This window comes from Rhinolophus sinicus, chromosome 2 (genome assembly GCF_057876585.1).
Source record: "Rhinolophus sinicus isolate RSI-liver-muscle chromosome 2, RSI-T2T, whole genome shotgun sequence".
Taxonomy (NCBI): Eukaryota; Metazoa; Chordata; class Mammalia; order Chiroptera; family Rhinolophidae; genus Rhinolophus; species Rhinolophus sinicus.
In genome coordinates this window covers 8074261-8101027 of record NC_142502.1, presented here as the reverse complement: position 1 = coordinate 8101027, position 26767 = coordinate 8074261, and the positions used below count along the sequence as shown (strand labels likewise).

Genomic DNA, 26767 nt, shown 5'->3' with positions numbered 1-26767 from the left:
TAGAAAAGTCACGGACTTCCTGGAGGAAGGAGAGCGAGTTGGGTGGGACTGGGCAACGCTACTGTGCGTGGCTGCTGGCTCCAGGAGCGGCTGTGCTGGGTGGAGGGCACCGTCTCATCAGGCCTTTGCCAGCGCTCGATGTTCTAGTTGTAGTACAGTGACCTTTGGTGTCACTGTTCTAGTTTTGCTTAGGAACAGACACTTAATGTTACCTGTAGTGGTAACAGTTTCCTCTGCCGTGTAAGAAGAGCCTAAAATGACAGGCCTTTTCTGTCCTGCTCACTGTGTATTTGTAGCGCCTAGTAGGCGGCAGGCACTCGGTAAATATCTGTTGAAGTGACAACATCTGCCTAACTGTCACTTATACAAACAGGAATTGGAATCACGGACTAGGAAGCCCGGAGGTGAGTGGCTACAGCCATTCCTCAGACACCGGGGACAGCGAGTGTCTCTGTGGTTCTCTTGGCCTTTTCCTCTGGCCACAGGACGGCTGCTGCATCTCGCCCATCACAGGTGACGGCCCGAGAGAGCAGGAGAGCGCGGCTTTGCAGATGTGTGCTCCCATCTCATTGGCCAGCACTGTCACGTGGCCAGTCCTGACTACAAGGGAGGAGAGAGGACAGCCTTGGAAATCAGCAGAGGGGGATAGGAAGCAAGCATGTTGGGGCGGCATGATGTTACCCACCTTCCACCACCCTGCCCTGCCCCTGTGCCGATTCATTTCAGCTGGTATTTCTTCATGCGCTAGGGAAACTGAGCATTCACCCTATTGATTTATTTAGCATTTTATCTTCTTAATTCTTTGCTGTATTTGATAGACACATTTTCCCTAGTTTGTTCTGACCTTTTAAGTTTACTAATTTAGCAATTTCAGTTAGCATTAGTTACATGCCTTTTGGTTGCAACTTGCATAAATCTGACTCTAACTTAACCCAGAAGAGGGAATTTATCACCTCTTGTAACTGAAATGCCCTGGGCTGGCCTGGCTCTGGGCACCTCTGGGTCCACACACTTAGGTGGCATCTTCCTCTTGTCAGCTTCTTTCATGGTACAGGTTTTGATAGCCCCAGGCTTCCATGACCCCAACAGTTCATAGTGCAGGTGAAAAGTAGACCCTCTGTCCCCCCAGGGCTGACGTGTCACATTCCCCTAGGAGCAGCTGGGATCGGCAGCACGTGAAAGGCCTGGCCAACCAGCCTGAATCATGGTCCTTCTTGCCGCCAGCTGGCGGGGAGGCAGAGTGGGGGCAGTGCTGGTGTGAGCATGGGGTGGGCCCAGAGGGGCGCTCCCCCTTGGGGAACCAGGAGTGCTGGAAACAGGCTCAGAGAGTCCACTACTGGCCTAAGCTGGAGCATGTGTGTGGTTCTAGAGGAGTCTGGTGGTTTTCTTTGATTTTCCTCCTGTTGCCTCAAGGCTTAGGAAATTGTCAATTTCTAGACATATTACACAATTCTGTTTTATGTTGAATGTGCTGTGGTTTGATATTTCTTTTTAAAATTATTTTTTCGGTTTTAGTTGACATTCCATGTTCTTTTATATTAATTTCAGGTGTGCAGCATAGTGGTTGTATAATTTATGCAGTGACCCCCCTGTAGTCCAGTGCCCACCTGGCTCCGTACATAGTGACTGCACCTGTACTGACGGTCCCTCTGTGCTGGCTGTAGTCTGCTACTTGTAGCCTTTGCCCCGTCCTCCTGAAGTTGATCTGACATGAGATGTGGGACACGTGCAGTGCTGGCTCTTGACTCAGATGCCAGCTTCTCGTCATGGCCCAGCCGCTGTAGCTGTGAGACCCGGGGCAAATGACCGTATTTCCTCGAAAATAAGACCTAACCGGAAAATAAGCCCTAGCATGACTTTTTGGGATGACATCCCCTGCACATAAGCCCTAATGCGTCTTGTGGAGCAAACCTTAATATAAGACCCGGTCTTATTTTCGGGGAGACATGGTATGAAATCTTCCTATGCCTGCATTTTGTCATCACTAAAAGCAGGGATGCTAGTGTCCTTACTAGTAGAGTAACCCTTCGAGTTAAATGAGAACATGCCTGCAATTCTCTTAGCAGAGAGCCAAGCAGTGTTGGGCCCAGTGAGTGTCAGCTGTGCTGCTAGTATTATCGTCACCACGACTGGTATTCTCTCTCCTTCCAGCCCGTCCTGTCACGTCTCTTGTGTAAAGACGAGCCCTGGTTCTCGCTCCTCTTTTTGTCTTGACTCACACTGACTTCACCACTTGCGTGGTCTTGTGAAGCATCCTCCTTGTTTTTAGGCAGTTCAGTCAGATGATAAACATTTACAGAAAGCTTAACTCTGCATGCCTTCTTTGAGACAGAGGTCCGTTTTTACAAATCAGGTAAGTGCCCTGTTTCCCCTAGCCGGAAAATAAGCCCTAGCATGATTTTTCAGGATGACATTCCCTGAACATAAGCCCTAATGCGTCTTTTGGAGCAAAAATTAATATAAGACCCGATCTTATTTTCGGGGAAACTCGATAAGTATTGTAATAATCAGTTTTTCTTTCTTTATATCAGGTGCAGTTCTTAAAAAGGTAAGGTTGAAGAGGTATATATACAAAAGGAGTTTATTATGAACTAGATCCTTTGAAAAGATATGAAAGGGACCAAATTTAATGTATCTTTTCTAATTTTTATGTAATCGTATATGTGAATTATATAAGTAATATGTTTATTTTTTTAAATGTACTAGAGGAAGGATATAAAAATCTTTTGTAATCCCATCTCCTAGAGATAAAACAGTTTATATTGGGGTATCTCCTTACAGACTGCTTTCCTATAAACACATACACGTACATTTTAACATAATTTAAGATGGTTCACTTAAATAGTCATAAGTAGGAGAGGTTTTTTTTAAAAAGACTTATTTGTTTTAACTTCCCTTCTGGAAGTGTACCTGCAGTTTTCTTAAGCACAGCTACTCAGAATCCTGGAGAAAGGGCTGGGCCTGCCTTCTGTCTGCAATCTGACAGGAGCTCAGCTGGGGGTGGGATGGCCTCAGGCTGCACTAGTTTTCCATTAACTAGGGATGGAGGAAAGTAGATCATGATGGCATTGAATAGCTGGTGTAATTATGAAAAGTGAGAAAGTGTTTGCTCAGCAGGAGAGATGTTTTCAACAGTAAGTTGACTTTTAGGTGGAAACTGACAACCAAGTAGAGAATCCCTGGAGTGGTCCTGGCAGGACGCCAGGAGCAGGGGTGCTGTGCATTTGATGGACTTTATGGAAACTGCCTGAGTGGGCGTTTAGGGCTCAGAGTAACCAAGTGTAAGGGGCACAGGTCAGCCCAGGCCAGAGGCAGAGGCGCTTGCTGGAATTGGGGCGGGGGGGCCCCAATGCTCAGGGTTCCCAGGTCTCTCCCTTCCAGGTAGATCCCCTGTCACGCAGGGTGTCATGCGGGGTCTCTAGTCCCGCTCCCCACATAAGAACGCAGGACATGGTGAGTCCAAAAAGGAACACCCACGGAGCCATTGATAGGGGAGTCACACCACTATAGTCTCGCTGGCGGCTGCGTTGGAGACACAGGAAGCAGGAGCCACACTATCCACAACCCTCACTCCGCTGCTCGCTAGCTCAGCCACCATCTTCTTGCTAGCCCCCATTTTGCTGCTAGCGTAGCCACGGCAGTTATATTAGTGGCCAATGGCTCACTGGTTACAGCTGACAGCCAACTAGCCACAGCTGATGGTCATCCAGTCACAGTTGATGGCCATTTACTACCTGAGCCAGCAACTTTCTATGTGAGGCTGAGAGCCTGGAAACTGCACTCCTGGCTCTGTCCCCACATCTCCTTTCTCCTTTCCCTCCAAATTAGATGTTTTAAGTTAACTTGGCTTGTCCAATGATATATGTGCAGAATCTTGAAAAGCTCTGATTTGCCACCCCCTTCTCCCTGCACCATAGTTGATGATGGTACAGGTACTAGAGGCTCCATCAGCCCATATCCCCAAGTGAAAACAGTGTGGAAGAGCCCCTGGCTCTCCCACGTGGGTATGAAGCACGATCAAGAAATAAACCTGTGCTGCCTTAAGCCTGTGAGATTTGGGGCATCATTTGTTATTGCAGTAAAAGTTGCCCCCTCTTGACTGATTAGTGGTGTCACCCCATGTCCTCACCTGCAGAACCAATTCACCTGGTCCTGAGGTCAGGTGGACCTATACTATCGCTTCTATTAGATTGTAATGCTACCCTCCTACCTACTGTGTTTCCCCAAAAATAAGACCTACCCCAAAAATAAGCCCCAGTTAAGATCGTCAGCCAGACAGACGCATTTAGTATGTTATGATGATGTTCCGAAGAAGACGACGTGACTGTGTTTGAATAAATGTAGATTGTTGTACATGAAAAAATAAGACATCCCCTGAAAATATGCCCTAATGGCGTCTTTTGAAGCAAAAATTAATACAAGACCTGGTCGTATTTTCGGGGAAACATGGTAGTGCAGCAAGAATAGGTTTAATTTGATGGGTAAAACATACTGATGGCCTCCTGTTTTTTCGTACGTCACGAAAACTTGAAAGTCAAAATTCCTCCAGTCAGAAAGAAAGACACATGTTCTCCAGGGCAGTGAGGGCAGGTCTGATGGCAGAAAACGATCAGGCGTGGGGTCTGTGCTGGGCCTTACTCCTTCAGGCGCCAGCAGCCCATGGCTGTAGGGGACGAAAAGTGTCTTTCCTCTCCCAGCTTCAGTTCTCAGCGCGGTCTCTTAACAAAAGACACGTAACGAGAAAAACACACATATTTTATTAATACAAGTTGTACATGACACAAGAGCCTTCATAAGGAAGGAGAGCTGAAGGTTAAACCTGAGTGTGTGTCGTGCGGGAGACCCTGCTCGCTGCGCCATTTGTCGTGCGGGGCGACCTGCGGGGTCTCTGCTCCCGCTCCCCACATAACGCAGGACATGGTGAGGCCAAAAAGGAACACCCACGGAGCCATAGATGGGGGAGTCATACCACTATATTCTCTCTGGCGGCTGGTTGGAGACACAGGAAGCAGGAGCCACACTGTCCGCAAACCGCCATCCACGCTTGCCAGCCCAGCCGCCATCTTCTTGCTAGCCCCCATTCTCTCTCTCTTCTCCTTTCCTTCTCTCCTGCTAGCGTAGCCACAGCAGTTATATTAGTGGCCAATGGCTCACTGGTTACAGCTGACAGCCAACTAGCCACAGCTGATGGCCATGCAATCACAGTTGGCCATTTACTACCTGAGCCAGCACCTGTTTATGTGAGGCCGAGAGCCTGGAAACTGCTTTCTGGGGCTCTGCCCCCACAGTGTTTTATGCTGGGTTTGATGGAGAGAGGAAAATGTAAGTACAAAGGGGCCACGGGCTGAGCGCAGTTACCTGGGGGACCTTAGCATGGACTGCCCCCTTCAGATTCCGCTCATGTCCCTCCATCTTTGGAGATAAGGACGCTCCTTTCCTCTGGGTACAGGGGGGGCACCTCTCACATGAGGGGCTTATTATGTCCTGCTTCCTTCCTGCACCTGCCGTTTCTCACATTCCTTCTGTTTAAAATAGTGTGCCAGCGTGTGCCATGTTTGGGGTCGCGTATCCTCAGCTCCGTCAGGGTGAGGACTTCATATGTACCTGGTGCGCCGAGCACGCTTCACCCGGTACGAGGGGCTGATACCTGTGGAGCCGTCAGTCTTCAGTCAGTCTGTGCACAATCACCCAGTTACCCCCGGTAAACACCACGTGTGGGGAGGGGTCACCATTTCTCCAGACCAAGCTCAGAGCCAACAGGCTCCTTGTCACTAGCTCACCGCGGTCCCCGCCCCACAGCCACCTGGTGGGAGCCACCAGGCCTCCCCTAGCTGCCAGCAGAGTATCAGCGTGGTGCCTGCCCACTGAGGGTTTGCAGGGCGGCCCCTTCAGAGGAGGCCAGAGGCTGCTTCTGTCAACACCGACCTGAGAGCTGCAAAGGCTGCTGCTCCCGCTTCCGTGGGAAGCAGTCGGAGCAGGCAGTTCACGGGTGCTGTGGAGGCTCCCCCAGAGCAAAGCTGAGCAGTCTCACTCCCGAAACCACCTGCACACACCTAATGCTGAGTCTTCTGTTTTTAATGCCTCGACAAATTTACAAAGCCAGCCTGACCGCTCCGTCAACTGGCATTTGTTTTGTTTCAGTAACAATACATTGCTGACCTGGCCGCTCCTTAAGTGACAAGCCAGATATTCCTCTGAGGCTCAGGCAGGTCTACCTTTCAGTTGTCAGCCAGGTGTTTTCTGTTCCGAAAGTACCCCAGGTGTGTGTGCGCAGGTGCACGCACGTAGGGGTGCCCTCTTGCCAGCACCTTCCTCTCATGTTTGCTTTTGAAGTCCATTGTTTTCCTCTGCCTCAGTTGTGCAGAGTAACCCCTAATTGTGGGGACTGAAAGGTTGGCCGTTTGTCCTAGGACTTTGGAAGTAACAGTGTCAAAGTCCAGAAGGGCTGATACTCGGCACAGAATGAGCCTATGGGCTTGTGTGCTCCCTTAGCAGCTGTCCTGTGGGCCGTTTTCTCAGATGCTGAGTAGGTAACAGCCACCCACAGAAGGAAGCAGCGCTCCCCTCCTCAGCGGAGTTGTCCCAGCGTTTTCTGTGATGTTACAAACATCAGCTCTCCTGTAGTGCTCTGCCTCTGTTGTCACACAGCGGCTTGCCCCTCTGTCCCCTCGTACCCCCTAAAAAGAAAGAAGAGCCTGTGAGACTGTTCCTTTCAGGGACATTGCTTCTCCTTCATGCCATCTCCTTGTTTGGCCCTGAAGGATGGCTGGCTAGCCAAGGACGGGTAAGATTCCTCAAGAGAGGAACAACCTAAGACAGGCACAGTCGTGTGGGGACCACCAGGAGAATTCACGGGGTTGACAGAGGTGGGCATAGACCCCCACCTTCCCCCGTCTAAGGAGAGCTTCTGCCTCTGTGGCTGTGTTCCTTCCACACCCTGCTTGGGAAGTGATAACATCAGTTCTCCGTTTCAGTGAGTTTTCAACATAAAGGTTTTGTCCCCAGGGAGGTACAAACAATAATTATTTATACATCATGGGACTTCTGGTACCAGCCGCTTGCAAGCAAGGGTGATTGGTTTGAACCAGTTTTCTGGTATGGTGTATGAGACTCACAGACCCTAACATAAACAATGCCCGATTCGGGGCTGTCAGTCCTTTGAGGCTGTGAGACCCTCGGCCACTGGTTCAAAACTTTCTTGATTTCTGTTTCTTTCTTTCTTAAAACTTAACCCAAAGCCGCCCCTTCTCGTTCCCTCACTGCCTTTGTTGTGCTGGACGTGACATGCCTCCTGACTTTCTCAGGAGTTGCCTTTAACTACGAGATAATCAAATATAACATTTATTTAGATCTTTCGGTATCCCAAGTCCTTTTTAAAAAAAATTCACTTCTCACAACCTCTCGACGGGACTCCCTCAAAGCCACAAGTCGGTATGTTCACAGCTGGCGCCCACACATGTTTGTCTGGCTTCAGAGCCCACGCCGGGGACCCTTACACTGTACTCAGAGCTCTTGAGCAGTCATGTGAGTTTGGGTGAAGGGACAATTCAAAAGGGGCTGAGCGTGTTTGTCCTCCTGTCTCCGGCTGGCCAGTCACCCATGACACACGGGGGAGTTCTGACGGGGCTGTTCAGATTCCACGTTCAAGCAAGAGTAGGCATGAGCGTTGCTTAGCTGTCTGGTCACCTCAGGATTGTGTGACACAAATCACTTAACAAGATAAGATGTTTACTAATAAACATAAAATTTGACTGTGTGATCAACTTAATGAGAGTTAACCATTTTGATAAAATTTATCAAAGTAAAGAATTTTGCTATAAACCTTTTTAAATTTACTGAAGTGAATTAATGGAGAGATTTTTTTTTTAAGGTACGATTGACACAAGGTTGCATTAGTTTCAAGTGTGCAACATAATGACTTGATTTTGTATATATTGTGAAATGGTCACCACAAGAAGTCTAATTAACATCCATCACCATACCTAGTTACAAAAATTATTTTTCCTTGTGATGAGAACGTTTAAGACCTACTCTCTTAGCAACTTTCAAATGTGCAGTGTTATTAACTGTAGTCAGCATGCTGTACGCATTTACAGCCCCAGGACTGTTTTACAACTGGAAGTCGTTGTTTTGCTATTGAGTTGTATAAGTTCTGTATCCATTCCATAGGTTTTTTCATTTTTGTTGATGGTTTTCTTTGCTTTTTAGTTGGATGCAGTTTCACTTGTTTATTTTTGCTTTTGTTACCTTTGCTTGTGGAGTCAGATCGAAAAAACCCATCACGAAGACCTATGTTAAGGAGCTTACTTGCCTGTGTTTTGCCTTTAGGAGTCTTATGGTTTCGGGCCTTACACTTAAGTCTTTCGTCAGTTTCGAGTGAAATTTTGTGTATAGTGTAAGATGGGCTTTGGGTCCGACCAACCAGGGCCATCCCTGGCTCTGGCCCCACTTTCTGAGAGACCTGGGGCGAGTTGATGAACACCTCTGAGCTGCAGTTTCTCATCTTTACAATGGGGTTGGTCCTAATTACCCCAGAGAGGTTTCGCATGAGGATTAAATGTAATGATGTGGGTTAAGAACCCAGCAATGGTAAGTCCAGAAAGAATGGTAATTATTCTTCGCTGTAGCGCCTTTCCTCTTGGCAGTAGTCCTGGCAGGTTGTGCGCCCCATTTTTGATTAACAGTACTCATGATGGAACAGAATTGACTCTTGCTTTTATAGTTTAGAGCTTGCTGAATGCTTGGACCATCCAAGCTGCCTTTGATAATTCCCTTCAAGAAGAATGTGATGTTTGCATCTGTCAGCAGGATGCAGATATGTGCAGGAAAATGGGTCCTTCTGCTAAGTGGAAAAACGTTGAGCTTTAATAGTGACATAAAAGGCAAACACAGAGTTGTTAAAATGGAATTGTTATGAAAGAGTTCAAAGTGTATCTCAGGTGACGCATGTTACTGACTGAGAGCCAGTGTCAGGTTACACGCAGAACCACGGAAGCAGCCGACCCCTGGACAACTCAGGTTTGAACTGCGCGGGTCCACTGGTCTGTGGAGTTTTTTCTCTTATTTATAATTTTCTAATAACATTTTCTGTAGCTTTATTGTAAGAATACAGTATATAATACATATAACACCAAAAATATTTGTTAATCGACTGTTTATGTTATCGGTAAGGGTTCTGGTCAGTAATAGACGATTAGTAGTTAAGTTTTTGGGGAGTCAAAAGTTACATGTGGAGTTTCAACTCCTCAGGGGTTGGTGTCCCCAATAACCCTCGCGTTGTTTAAGGATCCACTGTACACAGGAAACTAAACACTAAGAAATATTTTGAGAGGGGCATCCTAAGTGTTAAATATGTTTAGGGAACGTGTAATTATGATTTTCTGTTTGCAGCTGTTAATAAGCTCAGTCCAATTTTCACGCTAAAAGGGAATGCTGGGCAGAAGGGAAGTGGCTTGCCTGTTTAAGGAATTCTAGGTAATTAGCGCTAGCAGGGAGTGCCAGAGCTCCCCTTGCTGTGGGTGTGTGGGGACATCTGAAATGCCTTTCTTGCAGAGACCTGACTTGGGAAGCCTGCCCACACTTTCTCTGCATGCGTTCCTGGCCCGAGCTGCTTCGCTGTGTAATTACTCACCTGCCTGTCTCCCCCCAAGCGCTTCTGGGGGAGCGAGCCAAGAGCTGTACTCAGCCAGATGTGGCTCCAGCAGGGCGTAGGTTAAGTGCTCAGTAAATGTAAGAAGTACCCTGGGCTCCTCCATCTGAATTGGGGTATAGCCCAGTGTCATTTGCTTGTTAATTCTGTGGGCTGTTAGAAATGACTGAATTGTCCCAGTAATAGTTTTGCTAATGCAGAATTTCATTCTAGTCTAAGTATGAAAGGATCATAACTGAATTTGATAAGAAACACAGCTGGGTTTTTCTCTCATAGTTTGTATTTATTTTGCGTATTTCAGTGTATTGTATAACTTGAGAAGAACGTCGGTGTTTCGGTTCTTACCACAGAACCACCGATGGGACAGTATGATGTCCCAGGCTGTAAACTGCAGTCAACAGAAAATAAGGCCTCAGTAAGGCCCTGGATGGAGGAAACTGCAGGGAGGTCCAGGTTGACCAGTTTGCCCTGGAAACGAACAGGAACAGCACAAAGCACAGTGAGTGCATGTGCCTGCACTACTGCCTTTCATCTGTTGAATGTGTTCTGGGTCCTCAGTATACAGTGTTCCCAACCTAAGGAGCGAAAAAGTAAATGTTAGACAGTGGGGAGTGACAAACACGGAGCCGTGCGGCCCCTGTCATTCGGAGGCGCCACAGGGGTCCCGTGTGGAAGGAAGCCGAGGGCCAAGCTGTGGGCCAGGCCTCCCCTGCGTCTGGCAGGGGGTGGACGCCTGGGGTCAGACTCATCCTCGGTCTGCAGCCTCCCTGAGCCGGGCCTTCTCTTGTGTTTCACTTCAGGTGCTTGTCTTCCAGCTTTTAGGGTACATTGGAATTTCTCTCGCAGATGGAGACTACGCCCCCTCACTCTGTTCTTTTGTTTGTTTCTTTTTTGAGATGTATATGACTTTATAATTCTGAGTGAGCATCCAGTTTTTTAAAAGTGTCTCAACCTGTATCTCAGTGTGGTTGGAATGAATGACTCCAAAGCAGTGTGTATTCTGAGCCACCCTGAGTCTGAGCTCTGCAGAGACGTCAGGGAAAGGTGTTAGATAAACCTTCATTGTCTTATGTGCAAAATGCGCCCTGACGGATGAGAAAGTCAGGAAGGTTTCCATGGATATGATGAGGAAAAGTTACATAAAAGTCTTTAGATGCTTTGAGCTTCAGAAACACAAACATCACCTAAAATCCAGTTCTGAGTTGACCTCCCGTAGATGATTCATACCTTCCATGTGGTATTTTCTTCCTAATCACGGTCTTTAGAAAACTGACATGCAACCAAATGTAGTGTTTTATGGTATCGAGGATATTCCAACAATGGTTTTTAAAATGCCAAAGTCTCCCCCTTTTAACTGGGAAGTGAAAGTTCAGTTGGTTTTAATTGACTATGTTTTTTCTGTACAGAATACACCATCTTCATTTCTGTTTTCCCACATGCATTCTTTACTTTCCTCAATTTTTGTGACACAGGTCATTTTGAAACAGTAACCATGGTCAACACTAGCTGTCAACTGGATTAAAAAAACCAGTCTGTGACTCCATCCACTTGCTCTGTCTCTTTTCCTCTTTTGATCAGGTTAAACAATAACTGAGCATGACCCTTGGGGACATGGCTGAGTTGGGGGTCACTGAGAAGTGGGGTGCAGAGCAGGGGTGCAGGTTACCAGGGCAGGAAAAGCTCCCTACAGGGGCTCAGCTCAGCTGCAGCTTGCGCATTGAAGTTGGTCATCTGCATGTGCTCTGCCACCTGTGTGCCAGCAGACTGAGCAGGCAGCAGTGGCTGGCTTGTGCCTTGCTTCATGCTGCTGCCAGTGCGAAGGTCGGGAAGCTCTGCCTTAGGGACCCTCCTCTGACTGCACGCGGTGCCAGTTCTCAGGGCTCTGAGGAGCAAGCTGTCTGGTTGAGACAAACCTTTAGGAAAACTGTCCACGGGCTCTATTGAAGATCAATCCGTGGTGTCATTGAGGGAGGGTGCCTGTTATTTTCCTTCAGGAATCCCAGTTGGTGTGTAAGAGCAGGGGCTGGTGATGTGGGGAGAGAAGGGAGGAAAAGGGTGTTCCCTGTGGGAGTTTGTGGTACAGATGAAATACAAAACGCAGAAATGTGAAATCATTTGAAAACAAGATATTAGTGTGTGCAAAGATGAGACAGGAAATGGAATCGGAAGGCAACGTGAGGAACTTAGCTCTTAGAGAGAGGAGGATGGACACATTATTTATCTGGATTAAGGTGTCATATAAGTCCATTCAACAGGAAATGGAAAATGGGGTATGTTATGATCCACACGGTAGATTTTTTTCTTGGGTGGTGAGTATGTAAGTTTTGCAGGATATTGCACGTAGGAATGGGCACGTTGTATTAGCTTAGTACTTGACCAGATAGCATCCAGTGCATCAAAGTATTAGAGCCAGAAGGATGCTTAGAAATGATGTAGGCCAACCTGACTTTTCAGACTGAACGAGGATGCAGAGAGCGCTGACGCACAGCCTGGAGCTCCGGTTCTCTTTGGTCAGCTGAGAACGGGCTGCCCTGCAGCGCTCACTGAGCTGCCCTGCAGCGCTCACTGAGCTGCCCTGCAGCGCTCACTGAGCAGCGAGGCCTGCTGGGGCTGGGTTGGTAGTGGGGTTGTGCTAACGCTCTGTCTTCAGTTGGTAACGGACAAACTTGGCTGTGGGTCAAAGGTGGTGGCAGTGCACTTGGAGCGGTGCCGTTTCCCGCCCAAATGCCCCATGTGCTGGGCGAAGAGGTAGGATGCTGAGAGTCTTGCTACCTTAACTGCTCTGAGCTAACGAGGAACATCTTAAAAATTAAGATAGTAGATTAAGTGTAAGTGCTGATGAAGGTACACATCTGGTTAACAAGATTATTATAATATTGAAAACATAAGTATTTCATCAGAACAGCCAAGTTAACTATTTTAATTTCCCTTTAGCAAATTTAGTGGAGGTTTAGCAGTAGGTCGATGCTTAAATGCTTAAGAGTTTAAGCTCAGCATCTTTGTTTTTCAGGCCGTAACATGACTGATGTCGAGAGACATGAATGTCAGTTTGCAGTCTTTGGAGGAGGATGGCAACGCGGAGGTCCTCCAGTTCCGACCCAGTAAACCCCTGTTTAGGTCGTTCGCTTCCAGGCACCCCTGGCAGTTGCTGTCGGGCATCTGCTTAAAACCTTTCCAGTGTTCCAGGTTCCTTTTGAAGGCAACCCTTCCATTGATGGCACGACTTGATAGAAAGTTCTCTTTCACAGTAACCATCAGGCTTCTTAATTGTGCTTATGTCTCCTCATTCTTCCCCAAGATTTTTTTCTGGTTTTCTCAGAACATTTTTCTTAGTTCATTTTAGACGGTCAAAATTTCTAGACTAGGAATTTCTAATTTTAAAAATTTGAGCATTCCTCCCAAATATAGTCGTGTTCCCAGGATGAACAGGTGTTCCCAAACAAACAGGTCACCAAATGATTCCGCCCTGCTTTATCTTTTAGTAGGAAGACACAGGACTAGGAACAGAAGTGCCTGGTTCCTTACTCTGCCTCTTGTACTCGAGTTCTTGGGGCCCGTTAACCTCAGTTACCTTTTCTGTAAAGTGAAGGTGATAGTGCCTGCGCCAGGTACCAGGCTGTGGGGTCCTTTTGAGAACTGGATCCTTTTGTAGTCTATCCATTTCTTTACAGGTATAGGTTGACTCCCTTCTTTTAGATTGGAAAATTTTGAATCATAAATACGATGATTTAGCAGGGGCTTAGATAACAAGGTATGATGATAAAAGCAGGTGCTACTCCCTGGCAAGCCTTGAAACCCGTGAATATGGTGGGTCGACAGTTTAGTTTATGCTTTTCTATCTTTATTGTAGAGACAGGGAAAAGATTTTTACAAAATTCAAGAATAAATAAAATGCATGAGTTCTATTGTGGAAGCAAACATATTTGTTGGCTAAATTAACACTGTGTACCTGATGATTTGAGTTGGGAGCCCCACTGCGAATTAGAATCAAATCTAAATGCAAGGAGGGAAAGTATCACTTGCTAATTAGTTATAGGGTTAATGCTTTTTATTTAGAATACTTTATTATAAATACGAGTAAAAGGAAATAGTAATACAGTGTTTTAATTGCATTGGTACACATGACACTAGTTTTGAGCTTTTTGAATATGTGTGTGAATCACATCTTACAAGAAACATTGAGTTCTACATGGCAGCCAGTGTTTCTTAAAACTCATTTCTGTTTTTGATAAAACTCTTACATTCTCCTTTAATATTATTTGAAATTTCAAAGGAAATGACTAAAAATCAATTAAAGCTTGTGTATTATACTTCAATAGCAGTTTGTAAAAAGCAAATCAAAGCCATTATACTTAATATGCTTTTCCAAATCCCACACATCCTTCCTGCCCTGCCCCCCAAATCTTAATTTCTTATGTTCTCCTGTCCCTCTTTGAGAGGCTCTACTTAGCACATTCTCTTAAGAGTGAATGGATACTCACTGAAAGATAACCTTAAGCCTCAGAGAGAATGCTATTGGTACTGTGTATATAAAATGAATCACAATTTCCTGAGATCAAGACCCTTAGCCTTCCTTCCTATTGGAAGACACCATTGGACCTAATTTAATATTTATGAAATTTACGCCAGGGGCACAGGTATTATATTTCCTTTGTTCATATCAGAGGGGTACAAGAACCAACTGAAAAAAGCTGGGACTTGAACCCACCAATGCTAGGTATTCTCACATGGTAATGTTAGCCGCTCAGATACGCACAGAGCTGTCTCCCTGCGCTTTTCGTTAGCATTTCTGGTAACTCATGATGTGGAACTTCTCTTCATGTGCGTATTTGCCATCTGTATATCTTGTGCGGTGAAGGCTCTTCTGCCTTTTAGAAAAGAATGGAAAATGGTTTGTTTTTATGTTTGAGTTTGAAAGTCAGATCCAAACCAGGTCCACTACATGCATTACATTAAGTTGATATGTTTTTCAAATCTTTTCATTTTTAGTTTCCTCATCTCTATTGTTTTCCTTGCATGAGGAAAACCCAGAACATGAGAAAGTCTGGAGGATACATGGATTTTCCCAATTACATCTCCAGGATGTTGTTTAATATGTTTTTTTGGTCTTCCTTAGTTTTTGTAAACTAGTTGTTTGGGTCTAGAGACTTCAAGCTTGATTTATGGGGGGGGCGGTATTGTTCAGGTGCCAGTTAATGTGCTTCCATCAGGAGGGGGACTATGTGGTCATCTGCCTTTTCGTGATGTTAAACTTGATCCGTTAGCTGGGGCTTCTTAGTTTGATCCACTCGTACTACGCTCCTTCCACCTTTTGCCTAACGATTTTAGACATTGAAAGTCTTTGCCTACAGCCCTTGTTTCATTAGTGGTTTCAAAACGGTGATGTCCTAATTTTGTCATTCCTTCTCTGTTTATTAACTGGATTACAAATACTTACACCAAGAAAAACTTTGCCTCATGAATTACTGTGTTGCTTGTTACGGGGTACTGTTTGTCAATTATGGCAGGATAAATGTGGGTTTTCTTTCCTCCCCTTTGCTTACCAGTTTTCAGAGTAATAATTTCTATACTATTCTTCAAAGATTAATAGTGAAGATTTTATTTTTCAGGATCATCATGAACTCATGGATTTTAGCACACTTGTCTCAATGCCTGGCACTAGTTCTAGCTGGCGCTCCAGTTTTCCCATCCTTGGTCAGTGGAAGCCCCTTTGGGTTAGTTCTGGAGGCCCTTTGGTGTCTGCCTGGCCTTCTGGCATAACGAGACGTCCCAGGCTCATCTTACAACATGTTGATTTTTTATATCAAAAGTTATATACTCACCCTAGTAGCAATGAGCGCGCCTAGATCTTGGTTTCTTGGATCTAGTGCCTGGATCTTGTTTTTTTCATGCCACTGTCCAATAAAAGGAACCAGGGCTCTGGAGAAATGTCTAATTCAAGGACTGGAGCAGGAAATGTGCACGATGAGTCTGGAGCATCTTACAGTGTCAGAAAGTACGGTAGTGCTCAAAAAACAAGATAAACATGCGAGGAAAGGGGGTGGTATGTCAGGGACACCAGGAGCCCGACCGAAAGGGCTCTCAGTGGCCAACGTTGGAACAATTTGAGCAACAAAATGACGGAAGTACCTGGTATTGAGTTATACCCAAACTATACATACCCATGTGTCTGTGCTGGCGAATAAATGCATAAATGGAAGAGAACAGGCAAACCTCACTGGCAGAAGAGTGATAATTTATGTAGATGCTCCTCCCCCAGAGTGCGGGCTGCTCGTGTTCACGTCATTCCAAAGAGTACAGTGTGGAACGGGGGAAGAAGGAGACGCTTTACAGGGAAGAAACCTGACGCACGCCACTTCCGCCAGGAGAGGGAACTCCATCTCAGCAGTGCTGTCTTGCTGAGAGGACATGCCAGTGATAAGATGTGATGAGGATACTTCACTCTGCTCGTTCCCCTAAACCCGTAGCTCCAGCCTATCATGAGGGAAACGTCAGAAATAAATACCAATAGAGATAGTCACCAAAATCCCCCGAGTCCTCAAAACTGCCAAGGTCACCCAAAACAAGGAAAGTCAGGAAAGCTGTCAAGTCAGGAGGAGCCTCAGGAGACGTGACGATTACATGCGGTGTTCTAGATGGGCCCCTGGTACAGAAAGGGACATGGGATTAAAATTAAGGAAATGAGAATACAGGATGGACTTTAGTCAGGGATCATGTACCCCTATTGGCTTATTATGAATTGTGACAAACATACCACACTCATGGAAGGTGTCACTATACTAGACTGGATGTGGGGCACATGGGACCTCTGTACTATCTTTGCAATTCTTCTGTAAATCTAAAACTCTTCTAAAATGTGAAGTTTGTAGAAATGTAAAGAGTTGCTTACCCTTTGGCGATGGCGCCAAGAGCTAAGGTTTATGTAGGGCATTGATGTCTGCAAACACATTTACAGATTCCTCTCAGAGTCCCTCCTCTACTTTCTACTTGGGCAACAAAATTATTTTTTATGAGCGTTAAGCTCGTATCTAAAGACCATGCAGGGTCTAGTACCACTGTTACAACAACTGGGTGGTAAAGAGCAAGCAGAGTGATTTCTTTTGCACGTGCTGGGGTTTTCATTACCACACAGGGGACGGCCTCAGACTGGGTGAGGCCTTGCCTTAGCCTGGGGGGCTGCACTGTCCACTCCCCCACCGGCCGCCCACCCAGCTGACGGGCCTGAGGGCCCGGGAGGGAAGTGTGCTTTGCTGGCCTTGACTCCCGCGGCAGATGGTGTCGTGTTGACGGTGGAGAGCCCCGGGACGAGCAACGCGGCCTGGGGAGAGCAGACCAGGGACGTTAGAGCCTGCGGTCTGTTAGGCGTCCAGGTAGAGACTGGGTGGGAGATGGAGTGAGAGACCGAAGCTTGGGATTGGGAAGTCATCCATGTTCAGATGGTTAAGCACTGGATTTAACGACGAGACTAGACCCAATCACTAGGGAAACAGTGTAGACAGGAGAAGGGTCAGGATGGAGCCTTGGAGATCTGCGACACTTAGTGGTGAAGGGGAAGCTCCAGCAAGGGCAAGACCGAGGGGTGTTGGAGCCCGTGCGGTGGACGGTGTGAGTGCTGGCTGCCAGGGCTCACAGCTGCCACCCGGTGCCCTTTCCCACTCCCACCCCCACTCCCGCCAAGCAGCCAGCAGCCAGTGCCACAGCTGACACGGGAGCAGAGAAGGCTGCTGCTTGCCACAAGCTGGGCCGACTGCGGTGCATTTACCACACTAGCGTTCCCTGAGGGGTTAGGCTGTGTAGGCTGCTTTCCAGCAGACAAGTCCTTCCTTCCCATAGGCCCCAGCCCTGTCCTGCGCCCTTACAGCCTTTGTCCTGTGAGCACAGGAGAAGCCACAGTCAACCACCGTAGGCTCTGCGCTTAGGGAACCTAACTGAAGACACCAGCCGAGGAAAGTGCCTTAGGAACTGTTAGCTCTTACTCGTGCATTTCCCTTCCCAGGTGACATCGCGCTGCCTCTGTGGGTGCCCCCTCCACCCCTGGAATGCCCTTCCAGGCCCTAACCTGCACTGAGCCTGTGGGCTGTCAGAAAGGAGGCCCCCTCTGCAGAGGCGTGCAGTGGCTAAGGCGGGCCAGGGCTTGGGTAGCACCGAGGAGGAAGCCGTTAGTTCCGCCTATGAGAGCTGGAGACGTTTTCTCAGAGGAAGTAACATTGGAACTGAGCCTGGAAGGCGAGCCCGTGCCCACTTGAAAGCTCCCCTCAGACCCAGGTCGGACAGACCGCCCCTGCTGTTGCCCTCAGCACACGCTGTTGACTGTGCAGCGTCTTTTCAGATGGATGTCTACGGCCTTGGTGTTAGAGGTGCCCCGCGCACGCTGCCCTGCACAGTTCACCTTCAGCCAAAGCAGCTTGGCAGAAAGGAGTGCAGAGGACTTGAGGAATTACGTGAAGTTACCTTCACTTGGTCTGATCTCTTGGCCTCCCATAATCAGCTACCTTCCATAATCTGTCCCCTTCCTCTGGGCCCCCCATCTGCAGTATATTGCAGTATATCATCAGCACCTCCTGTATTTTCAACCCTCGGAGGGCCTCATGTTGGCTGTGCTGCAGGGGCCTCTTCATGACGCATCCATGGCTCTGATGTGCTCTTGGAGGAAACCATGAAGGGGGCAGAGTTGGTGACGCATGGGATGGAACTGAGGAATCATTTCCTGAAGCACGTGCAGCAGACAGAGCAGGAAAAACCTCGGTGTGTCTTAGCACAGTATGTAACAAACATTCCAAACTGAATAGAATATAAAGGTCTATGAAGATAAAGAAAAGTGAGAAGCAAAATATGAAATAATTTTATACCTATTAGATCACAAAAACATTTTAAAGTCTGGCAATGTTGAGTAGTTTGGATTTAGGCAGCAGTCACTTTGGAAAACAACCTGGCAAAGTCACGTCAGCTCTAAATTGGCTAAAGCCAATAACAACAAGTACTGTCACACCCAGAGAACATTTATATAAGAGTAAGTGGGAAGAGACGCTGGAGAAAACATGCTTTATCTTGATAAGGTGCTTTGTAACCACAGTGAATGGTGTTTGTGGTTGAAAATACTTTGCTGTCAAGTTTCTGCTCATGAAACAGCAACTGAGATAGAATGGAGAAAGATCAAAGTTAGACTCACAAGGAGTGTTATTTCCCTGGATGTTGAGGTGTGCACAGTACAGGGGCTCTAAATGGTCAGGAAATGAAGGTATTACTGTTGGGTTTCCCACAGACTGGATTTTAAATGTAGTTATTCCAGAGCATTTTATATATTGCTTTAGTGGAAGATTTGCTGCCACTTAGCAGATGAGAAGGCTAGGAATGAGAGTTTTGCATTCATATCACGAGGCTTGGTAAGAGTTCTTTGTTCCTAACTCGGCCCTGGCTGATAACGTAAATGCCATCCAGTAAGAAGGTTTGGAAAACATCAGGAAGGAATGCGTAGCTCTGAGTTTCCTGGAACGTGTCCAAGAGAAGCTGGCACTGAGAAAGTCACCCCCCAACACATTCGGGTTCAGAACCATTTGGAGGCACCGTGGTCCCTGGGTTCCAGGGCTCTGAAGCAGACCTCTGTTTTCTGAATTCCTTTGTTGTCTCTGGACCATTTCCTTCTGTAATAAGAGGTCTTATCAGCAAATTGAATGAATGAATGAGGACTGAATTTGTGAACATTTAAATGAGAGAAATAAATTACGTGGAAATAAAAGCTCAAGTTTTTCTCAAATATAGCCAGTGTTCTGAAGGGCTTAAGAAGAGAAACTCCTACAAATAACCCAATTAAAAAGGGGGGGAAGATCTGGAGAGACATTTCTCCAAAAAAAGATATACAGTTGCCCAAAAATCACTTGAAAAGATGCTCAACACCATTAGCCATCAGGGAAATGCAAGGCAAAGCCACTCACACCCACTAGGATGGCTGTAATCAGAAAGACAGGTAACAGCAAGTGTGGGTGAGGGTGTGGAGAAATCGGACCCTTCAGTGTTGCTGCTGGGAATATACATTGATGTAGCCACTTTGGAGAACAACCTGGCAGTTCCTTTAAAAGTTCCATTTGACCCAGGAACGCCACTCCTAGGCATATACCCAAGAAAATGAAAACATGTCCATACGAAAACTTGTACACAAATGTTCATAGCAGTATTATTTATAATAGCCAAAAGATGGAAACCACCCAAAAGTTTATCCACTGAATGTATAAACAAAATGTGGTGTATCCATACAGTGGCATGTTTTTTGGCCAAGTAAAGGAAGTAATACAGGCTGCAACATGGATAAGCCTCAAAAACATTACGCTGAGCGAAAGAAGCCAGGCACAAAAGGCCTCATATTGTATGATTTCATTTATATGAAATGTACACAACAGGCAAATCCATAGACATAGAAAGAAGATTAGCGACTTCCTGGGGTTGGAGGGAATATTGGGGGGTTGATGACATTCTAAAATTTTATGTGATGGTTGTACAGCCCTGTGAGTACGTTTACTAAAAGCCATTGAGTGATACCTTTAAAATGGGTGAATCGTATGTGAATTTTGTCGCAATAAAGCTGTTACTCCCCACCCCACCCCCAAAGAAAAACCTTCTTTGAACCAATTCTAACTTCTTATTGTTGAGAGAGAATAGTATAAAATTCTACAGAAATATGGTTAATTGTCCTTCAGGAATAGTGCAATTTAGAAAGATTGGAGGAGCCTGCTGTGTGCCTGGCATAGTGCTGAGGCCCCAGGGCCCCAAAAGCAAAGAAGGTTTCTGGTTGGGGAGGAACATAGACGTTTGTGGGAGTTGTGCAGGGCGTGGTCGCATGCGCCAGGCTGGAAAGAGAGAGTGTTAGCCCGACACCTTCACACACCCCCCCCCATGTGCCAAGGGGCAGAGGGGGTTCCAGGCCATGGGTGACAGCAAGTGTGTGGGGCTGTTGATTTTTAAGGCATAGAGTTGTTTGGGGGGGGAGTGCAATGAAGGAGGTGGGTTGGAATGAAGGACTGCCTTGCACACCGCTTATCTGACATTACAGAAGAGGAAACCATACACGTAACACTGTGCTAACCCAGACTTAGGTTCTGGAAGTTCTAGCGCACAAATAAGACGGAGCTCTTGCTGGCTGAATGTTTGTTGTGCGCCTGGCACTGTTCTAGGTGCTTTCTCATATTCCTCCCAAGTCTAGAGGGACGTGCTGCTATTTGCGCACTGGCAGACTAGGCTGGGAGCGGCGAGGCCACGACTCGGGTCCAGAGCCCCACTCCCGCCATGCACTTCACGGGACCTTCTTGCTGGCGGGTGCCAGTCGGAAAACCACTGTTCGCATTGAATTTCTTCCAGCCTCTATTTTAAGATGCTCTTGGTTCTTTGTTTAAATGACTAAATGTATCTAAAATTAAACTGGCACTCATTTTTATTTTTCTTGTACAATTGAAGTCATTGCTGTTTCACTTAATAAATTACAGTATAAGAACTGAGCAGTAATAATCATTTATAGGGATTTATTACTCGAGCTGTGTGTATTTAGCATTCATTCGAATATTATTCTTTTTAGGTTGAGGGAAATGTTTCTGAATATTGGTGATACTGGTTGTTCACTGAGGTGGTTTCCTGTATATTTCTGTAAAATATAAATGAAATTCATATTTATCAACACCATTTGAAAGGCTTTCCCTGAAAAGCGAACATCTTGAAGTGGGTTGACTGTTTTGTTCTCCCTAAAAATATTCGAGGTGTCCGAAGCTAAGTGACTTATTTAGGCATTAGAGTACAGCCCCAGTAGGCTTTCAGCAGACCTGCCCTATATTTTAGTGTAGATTCCTCTACTTTTAATAAGTGTTTATTGGTACAAATAAGTGTAACATGATAAAACATCTTACATTAGAGAGGGTAACAGGCTGGCATTGCTTTGAATAGTCATAGACACGGGCCAAAGCTTAGCCGATCCTCTGTCTTCTTAGTAGAAGAACATGCACTTCAACCGACCCCCCAAAGCTGAGGTTCTTTTGTGCTCAGTGGGAACTTCAGCCCCATTTTCCTTTAAAAGGGAAAGAAAATTCTGCCTTGGAGTGTCTGGGCACATGCTGAGCACCCTGCCCCAGAATCGGGGCAACTGAGAACACAGCTGGCCGGCTGGGTGGTAATTCCTCAACGCCCTGGTATGTCCTGGCGTTGCCAGATAGACTGCAAGGGCTCGGAGAGCAGGAAATAAGCTGCCGGGAGATAAGGCGGCAGCTAAGCTCTGCAGACGGGAGGAAATGAGAATGCTAATCCAGGGAGACAGCATTAGCAGTCTGACTTTATTTTTAAACCAAGAATCACCAGAAAGATTTCTTTAATTTAGGGGAGCTGCCTGCACACCTACCCAGTTGTATTGGTAGAACTCACAGCAAAGAAGTGAGTGGGGACTGTATTTCCACTCACTGCTGTGTCTCAGCTGCTGAGGAATTACAAAAAGATGAGAGTGAGTTTGGGAACTTTCTGTTTCTCCAGCCACTACCACTATGTTCTCATAAGACCAAGAACTCTTTAACGTTAGAAATAAGTTTAAAATATTTTTTTTACCTCTGCTCTTTCGTGTTTGTGTCATGCTGTGACCATGCCAGCCAGCTGTTTCCATGACGAAGAGGGGCTTATTGATGTGAGCGAAATATGCAGCCATTCCTGGCAATGGATGGTCAAGCCAAAACATGAAAGTGTAGGAAATGTGACTAACCTCTAAACTCTCAAATAAGATACCTTGTCATCGGTACTGTTTTATAAGGAAAGTCATAGTAGATGAACGTTCACTGGGTTAAAGAAATAATTCCAAAACTGATCAGCAGTGCATGTCATGTAATTGGTCATATTCTGTCCTGTGGCAGCCGTTCCGGCGTCCGCTAGTGACAGTGGGCGTACACATCGCATATGTGGCTTTCGGGACCAAACTGTAGCCACCTTCATGCACCTTTGTGGATTGCGGTGCCCGGGCCAAATCATCGTTGGGTCTGGAAGAAGTTTATGAAGTTGGCTTTTATTGACCATTTGGGAATTCTGAATTTTATGATGCAATCAATGCATTTAAAGGTTTTTGTTGGTGTGTTGCTTTTACTATTTTAAAAAATTAGATCAGTAATTTAAATAGAGAATTTTAAAAACTAGACTTAAAAAACTGAATCTGAATTTGTTCCCGCTCTTCCACTTGGGTAGCGGGCCCTCCTGTGTGTGTTCACAACTCTCTAATTGCAGCTCAAGCACTTTGTCTCTGGGGGGACAAAGATGGCTTAACATCTGCCCTCAACACCTAATGGCTTGTAATAGATGAGCAGTCACTATTAGCCGTTGTTAAAATGCCTTTGGGAGTTGAAAATAACCGGCTTTAAATCCTTGTCAGTAACCTTTTATAGTTCAAAGATACAACCGAATGAGGATCATAGCTTCTAATTATGTGTAACTGTTTGGCACAATATGTCCAAAATAACCATGTGTCAGTATTCAGAGGGGAGCGTTTCCTCAAGCCGCGGAGGGGGTCAGCCTGCACCTGCACAGTCACAGCAGAGCAAGGCGGGTGTCTTGGCAGAGGGAGAAAGCCAGACAGGGCTGTGGGTTAGTTGGTGTCTGCATCCACGGAAGTCACCTTTGGCACGGGAGCCATCGCCTCGGCTCGATTTGACTAGCGATTGCCTTGTCTCAAGATTGCAACCTCACAGCTCTCTTTGATTTTTGCAGTTTTAAAAAAGAGCTACACTATCCTTACCTTGGAAGTGGGTAACAATTTCCTCTTGGAAAACTTGAGGATTTTATTATGCATCTTGCAACTACGGCTAATACCACCATGTGTGGCAGACCAAGGCTGGGAGCTGCTCCTACCTCCCTGGTGCCTTGAAAACAAGCTTCACAACCTAAGATCGGGCGTGTCCATGCTACAACTTTGAGAAGTGACGGGGCTTCTACTTTGGTCTGTGTTTTGGACACAGATGGGCAGAAGGAGGGGTCAGGGCATTTTGGAGATCCTTAACGATCTCATTGGCCCCACTTGCTAGTTTAGAAGACAGCTGACCCTTGAACTACATGGGTTTGAAATACGCAGGTTACTTATATGCGGATGATTTCCAGTAAATGTACAGTCAGCTCTCTGTATCCCCAGGCTTTGCATCCACGGATTCAACCAACTGCAGACTGTATGCATTGATCTACGCCATTTTATATAGGGGACTCGAGCATCCATGGGTCTTCGTATTCACAGGGGTGGCACCAGTCCCCTATGGATACTGAGGGACGGCTGCAGTTAAGTTTTTGAGGAATCAGAAGTTACAGACAGATGGGCTCAGTGCCTCTAACCCAGCATTGTTCAAGGGTCAACTGTATAAGTTAGAATTTTGAAACCATTTCCACAGGTGCCACACATTCACTTTGTGCCTTATGAGTTTATTAGGCACAAAGTCCTAGGAGGAGACGGGATTCAGATCTTTCTTACGAATTGCAGGCGTGCTTTTGCTGGCTAATGACAGTCCTAGTTTGACAGACACTCACCAGTACATGACCACATACCTGGATGTTCTGGCTTCCGGTCAGACTTTCCCCAAGAGCAGGACCAGGTCATCTCTGCTCCATATTGGTCACAGCGTCACATGGCATGAGCCAAGTAAGTACAAGCTGAATGTCTGACGGGATGAAACACCAGCACCGGCCAGGCTGGTGACACTCGGGGAGCGTTCCCCACAGCAAACGCGAGCTGTTGGTTTTATGGCTCCTGTGCTCCTTGGCTCAGGAGTTTTGCTGGGCTCCAGGACGACTGTCCTCAGGCATTTACCTAATCCCACAAACCACCTACTAGAGGGTTCACCTTTACAGGAGGGTGTGATAGTTGAGAAAGATGGAAGTGATTATCCGAGTTCAGAATTTTTCGTATTTAAAATTAAGTTTTTATACTCACACATTCTAAAGCTTATCATTTCTTTATATTTCCTCTGTGATAAATTCTAAACAACTTAGATATTTCAAATGTGTGTGTTTTCCAAGTTGGCCATGTTTAGATGCTGAACTACTCAGAAATAAGAGTCTAGAAAAGTACAGAAAATTTCCCTTTGGGATAGAAATGAAATGAAATAGGCCCCATCCTTTCCGCTTTCTGTGTTAAATAAATAATACCCTGATTCAAATACCGAATAGATTTTGTGAAAATTGTTTTCCCATCACACAGAACCGTCAGATGAGAGATTCTTACCCTTGTGAGAGGCAAGGCAGGGAACAGATGGGCTCTCGGCCCTCTCTCTGTTTTTATCATAGTGGGCATTTTCATGTTATAATTTATCATTTGCTCAGGTGTCTGCTGTTCGTCAGGAAGCCATGTCTTGTGGGTCTGGTTCCCTGTGACACTGCCATATGTGGGCTGTGCCCTGTCCCCTCCACTGATCCTCACATCCTCCCCTGGTCTTTTCCTCTGACCATGCGTTCATTCTGGTTAGTCGTGAAGTTTGATCTCTTTGTCGGCGTAATTCTGGGCCATGTAATCCTGGTTCATTCCCTGTGGTCAATGTCTTCGTGGTTGTTTTCTAGGTTGTGCTGGTGAGGTGGAATGAGCCGTACCAGAAGCTGGCCACATGTGATGCGGATGGAGGGATATTTGTGTGGATTCAGTATGAAGGAAGATGGTCCGTGGAGCTGGTCAACGACCGAGGGGCTCAGGTGAGTGGGCGGGAATACAAGGCAGACCTCGTGTTCCAGAGCGAAGGAAAACTTTCCAGAAATAGGTGGAGTAGAAATAAATGAAACTAGAACCCTGCTTTTCATTCCTCATGAGTACATCACTGATGAAAAGAGAAAGATCATACTTCTTTCTCTTCAACTATGCTGCTGTTTTGAGAACTCTCCAAGTTTTAAGCTTTAATTAAATCTGCGAAATCAGTTTTTACCAGTGTTGTGATTATATGTTAAATTTGGATCCTCTGTAGTGCTTCTGGCATGTCACTTTTTTGCTCCCTTCTGAAAGGTATTTTCCCTGTGACGTAATCTTCATGGTTTCCTCACAGGGAGTTCTACCTGTTTCTCACAACCTACTCACCAAGCTGAGCTTTTAACACTTTCTTCTACCAGGTTTCAATTAGCGTGGCCACCTGTTGTCATCCCTCAGCTCTTCTTTCTGACACAAATTTGTCTCTGCTCTGAGGAAAACAATTGCTCCAGGGACACCCTGCTGAGCTGTGCTATTTAAAAACCTGCTTTGTAGATCCTTCCGGCACCTCTGCTCTTCCACACGGGAGGGTGGTCTGCATGGAGGCCTCTCCTCATGTGTTTCAGGACGCATGTCCCATCCCAGGGATTTAACGCAGTGTGGCTCAGAACCCGGTCCTCAGGAGGCCTTTTTTAATGAGGGGTTTCTTAGACTATTTTACTCTCCAAGGTGGCGTCCCTCTGCCGGCCTCTATACATGTCTAAGGAAAGGATTCTCATCCTCTCCCATCTGTTGCTTAAATAGCTGTGAACTCTCCAAGTCTGAAAGATACAGACCAGTGAAGTGACATAAAACTGCAAGGAGTGAAGATCTTATTAGCAGTTATTAGTAGCAGACTGAGCATCTTTGTGAGATGTCATCACAGAAGACAAATCTATCTCTGGGTAAAAACAGAATTTTCTTTCTTTGTAAGTTTATTTGTAAGAGTAAATGTAATCATTTTGACTGACTCTGAAAAGGTCTTATCTGTTTCCCGTATGCTTCCATCGAGTGGAAACAGAAGCGATAGAACCTAACCTGTGACTACTAATGAGCCTTCTAAATAGAGCTGCAGGTGTGGAACTCTCCATGACTGAGAAGTTCATGTCACGTCGTGGGGGCCCCGGGTAGTCGATGTTGCGGTCAAGAGCATGAGCTCTAGAGTCAGACCACAGGCCAACAGTCTCACTCTGTGACTTCTTGATGGGAAGTACTTAGCTTCTCTGTGCCTCAGTTTCCCCACTGGTAATGTCTAATGGTACCTGCCTCAGAGGGTCATTGGGAGGATTAAATAAGATGAAATAGGGAAAGTGCTTATAGCACTGTCTGCACATGATAGTTGTCTTCACATGTTGTTATAGTGTCTGTAGAATTCTGAGGTGCTATTACCTCATTGTCCCCAAGCACAGAGCCTACCT

General features: G+C 46.1%; 1 protein-coding gene across 2 annotated transcripts in view; it reads left to right on the top strand.

The window, feature by feature from the left end:
* TULP4 (TUB like protein 4) overlaps positions 1-26767 on the top strand; it is a 202835-nt gene that overhangs the window by 111295 nt on the left and 64773 nt on the right. For both annotated transcript variants that reach the window (XM_074333760.2, XM_074333761.2), the window contains exon 3: positions 25196-25324. In XM_074333760.2, coding sequence (XP_074189861.2) covers positions 25196-25324 — 129 coding nt within the window. The remainder of the gene's footprint in view (positions 1-25195; positions 25325-26767) is intronic.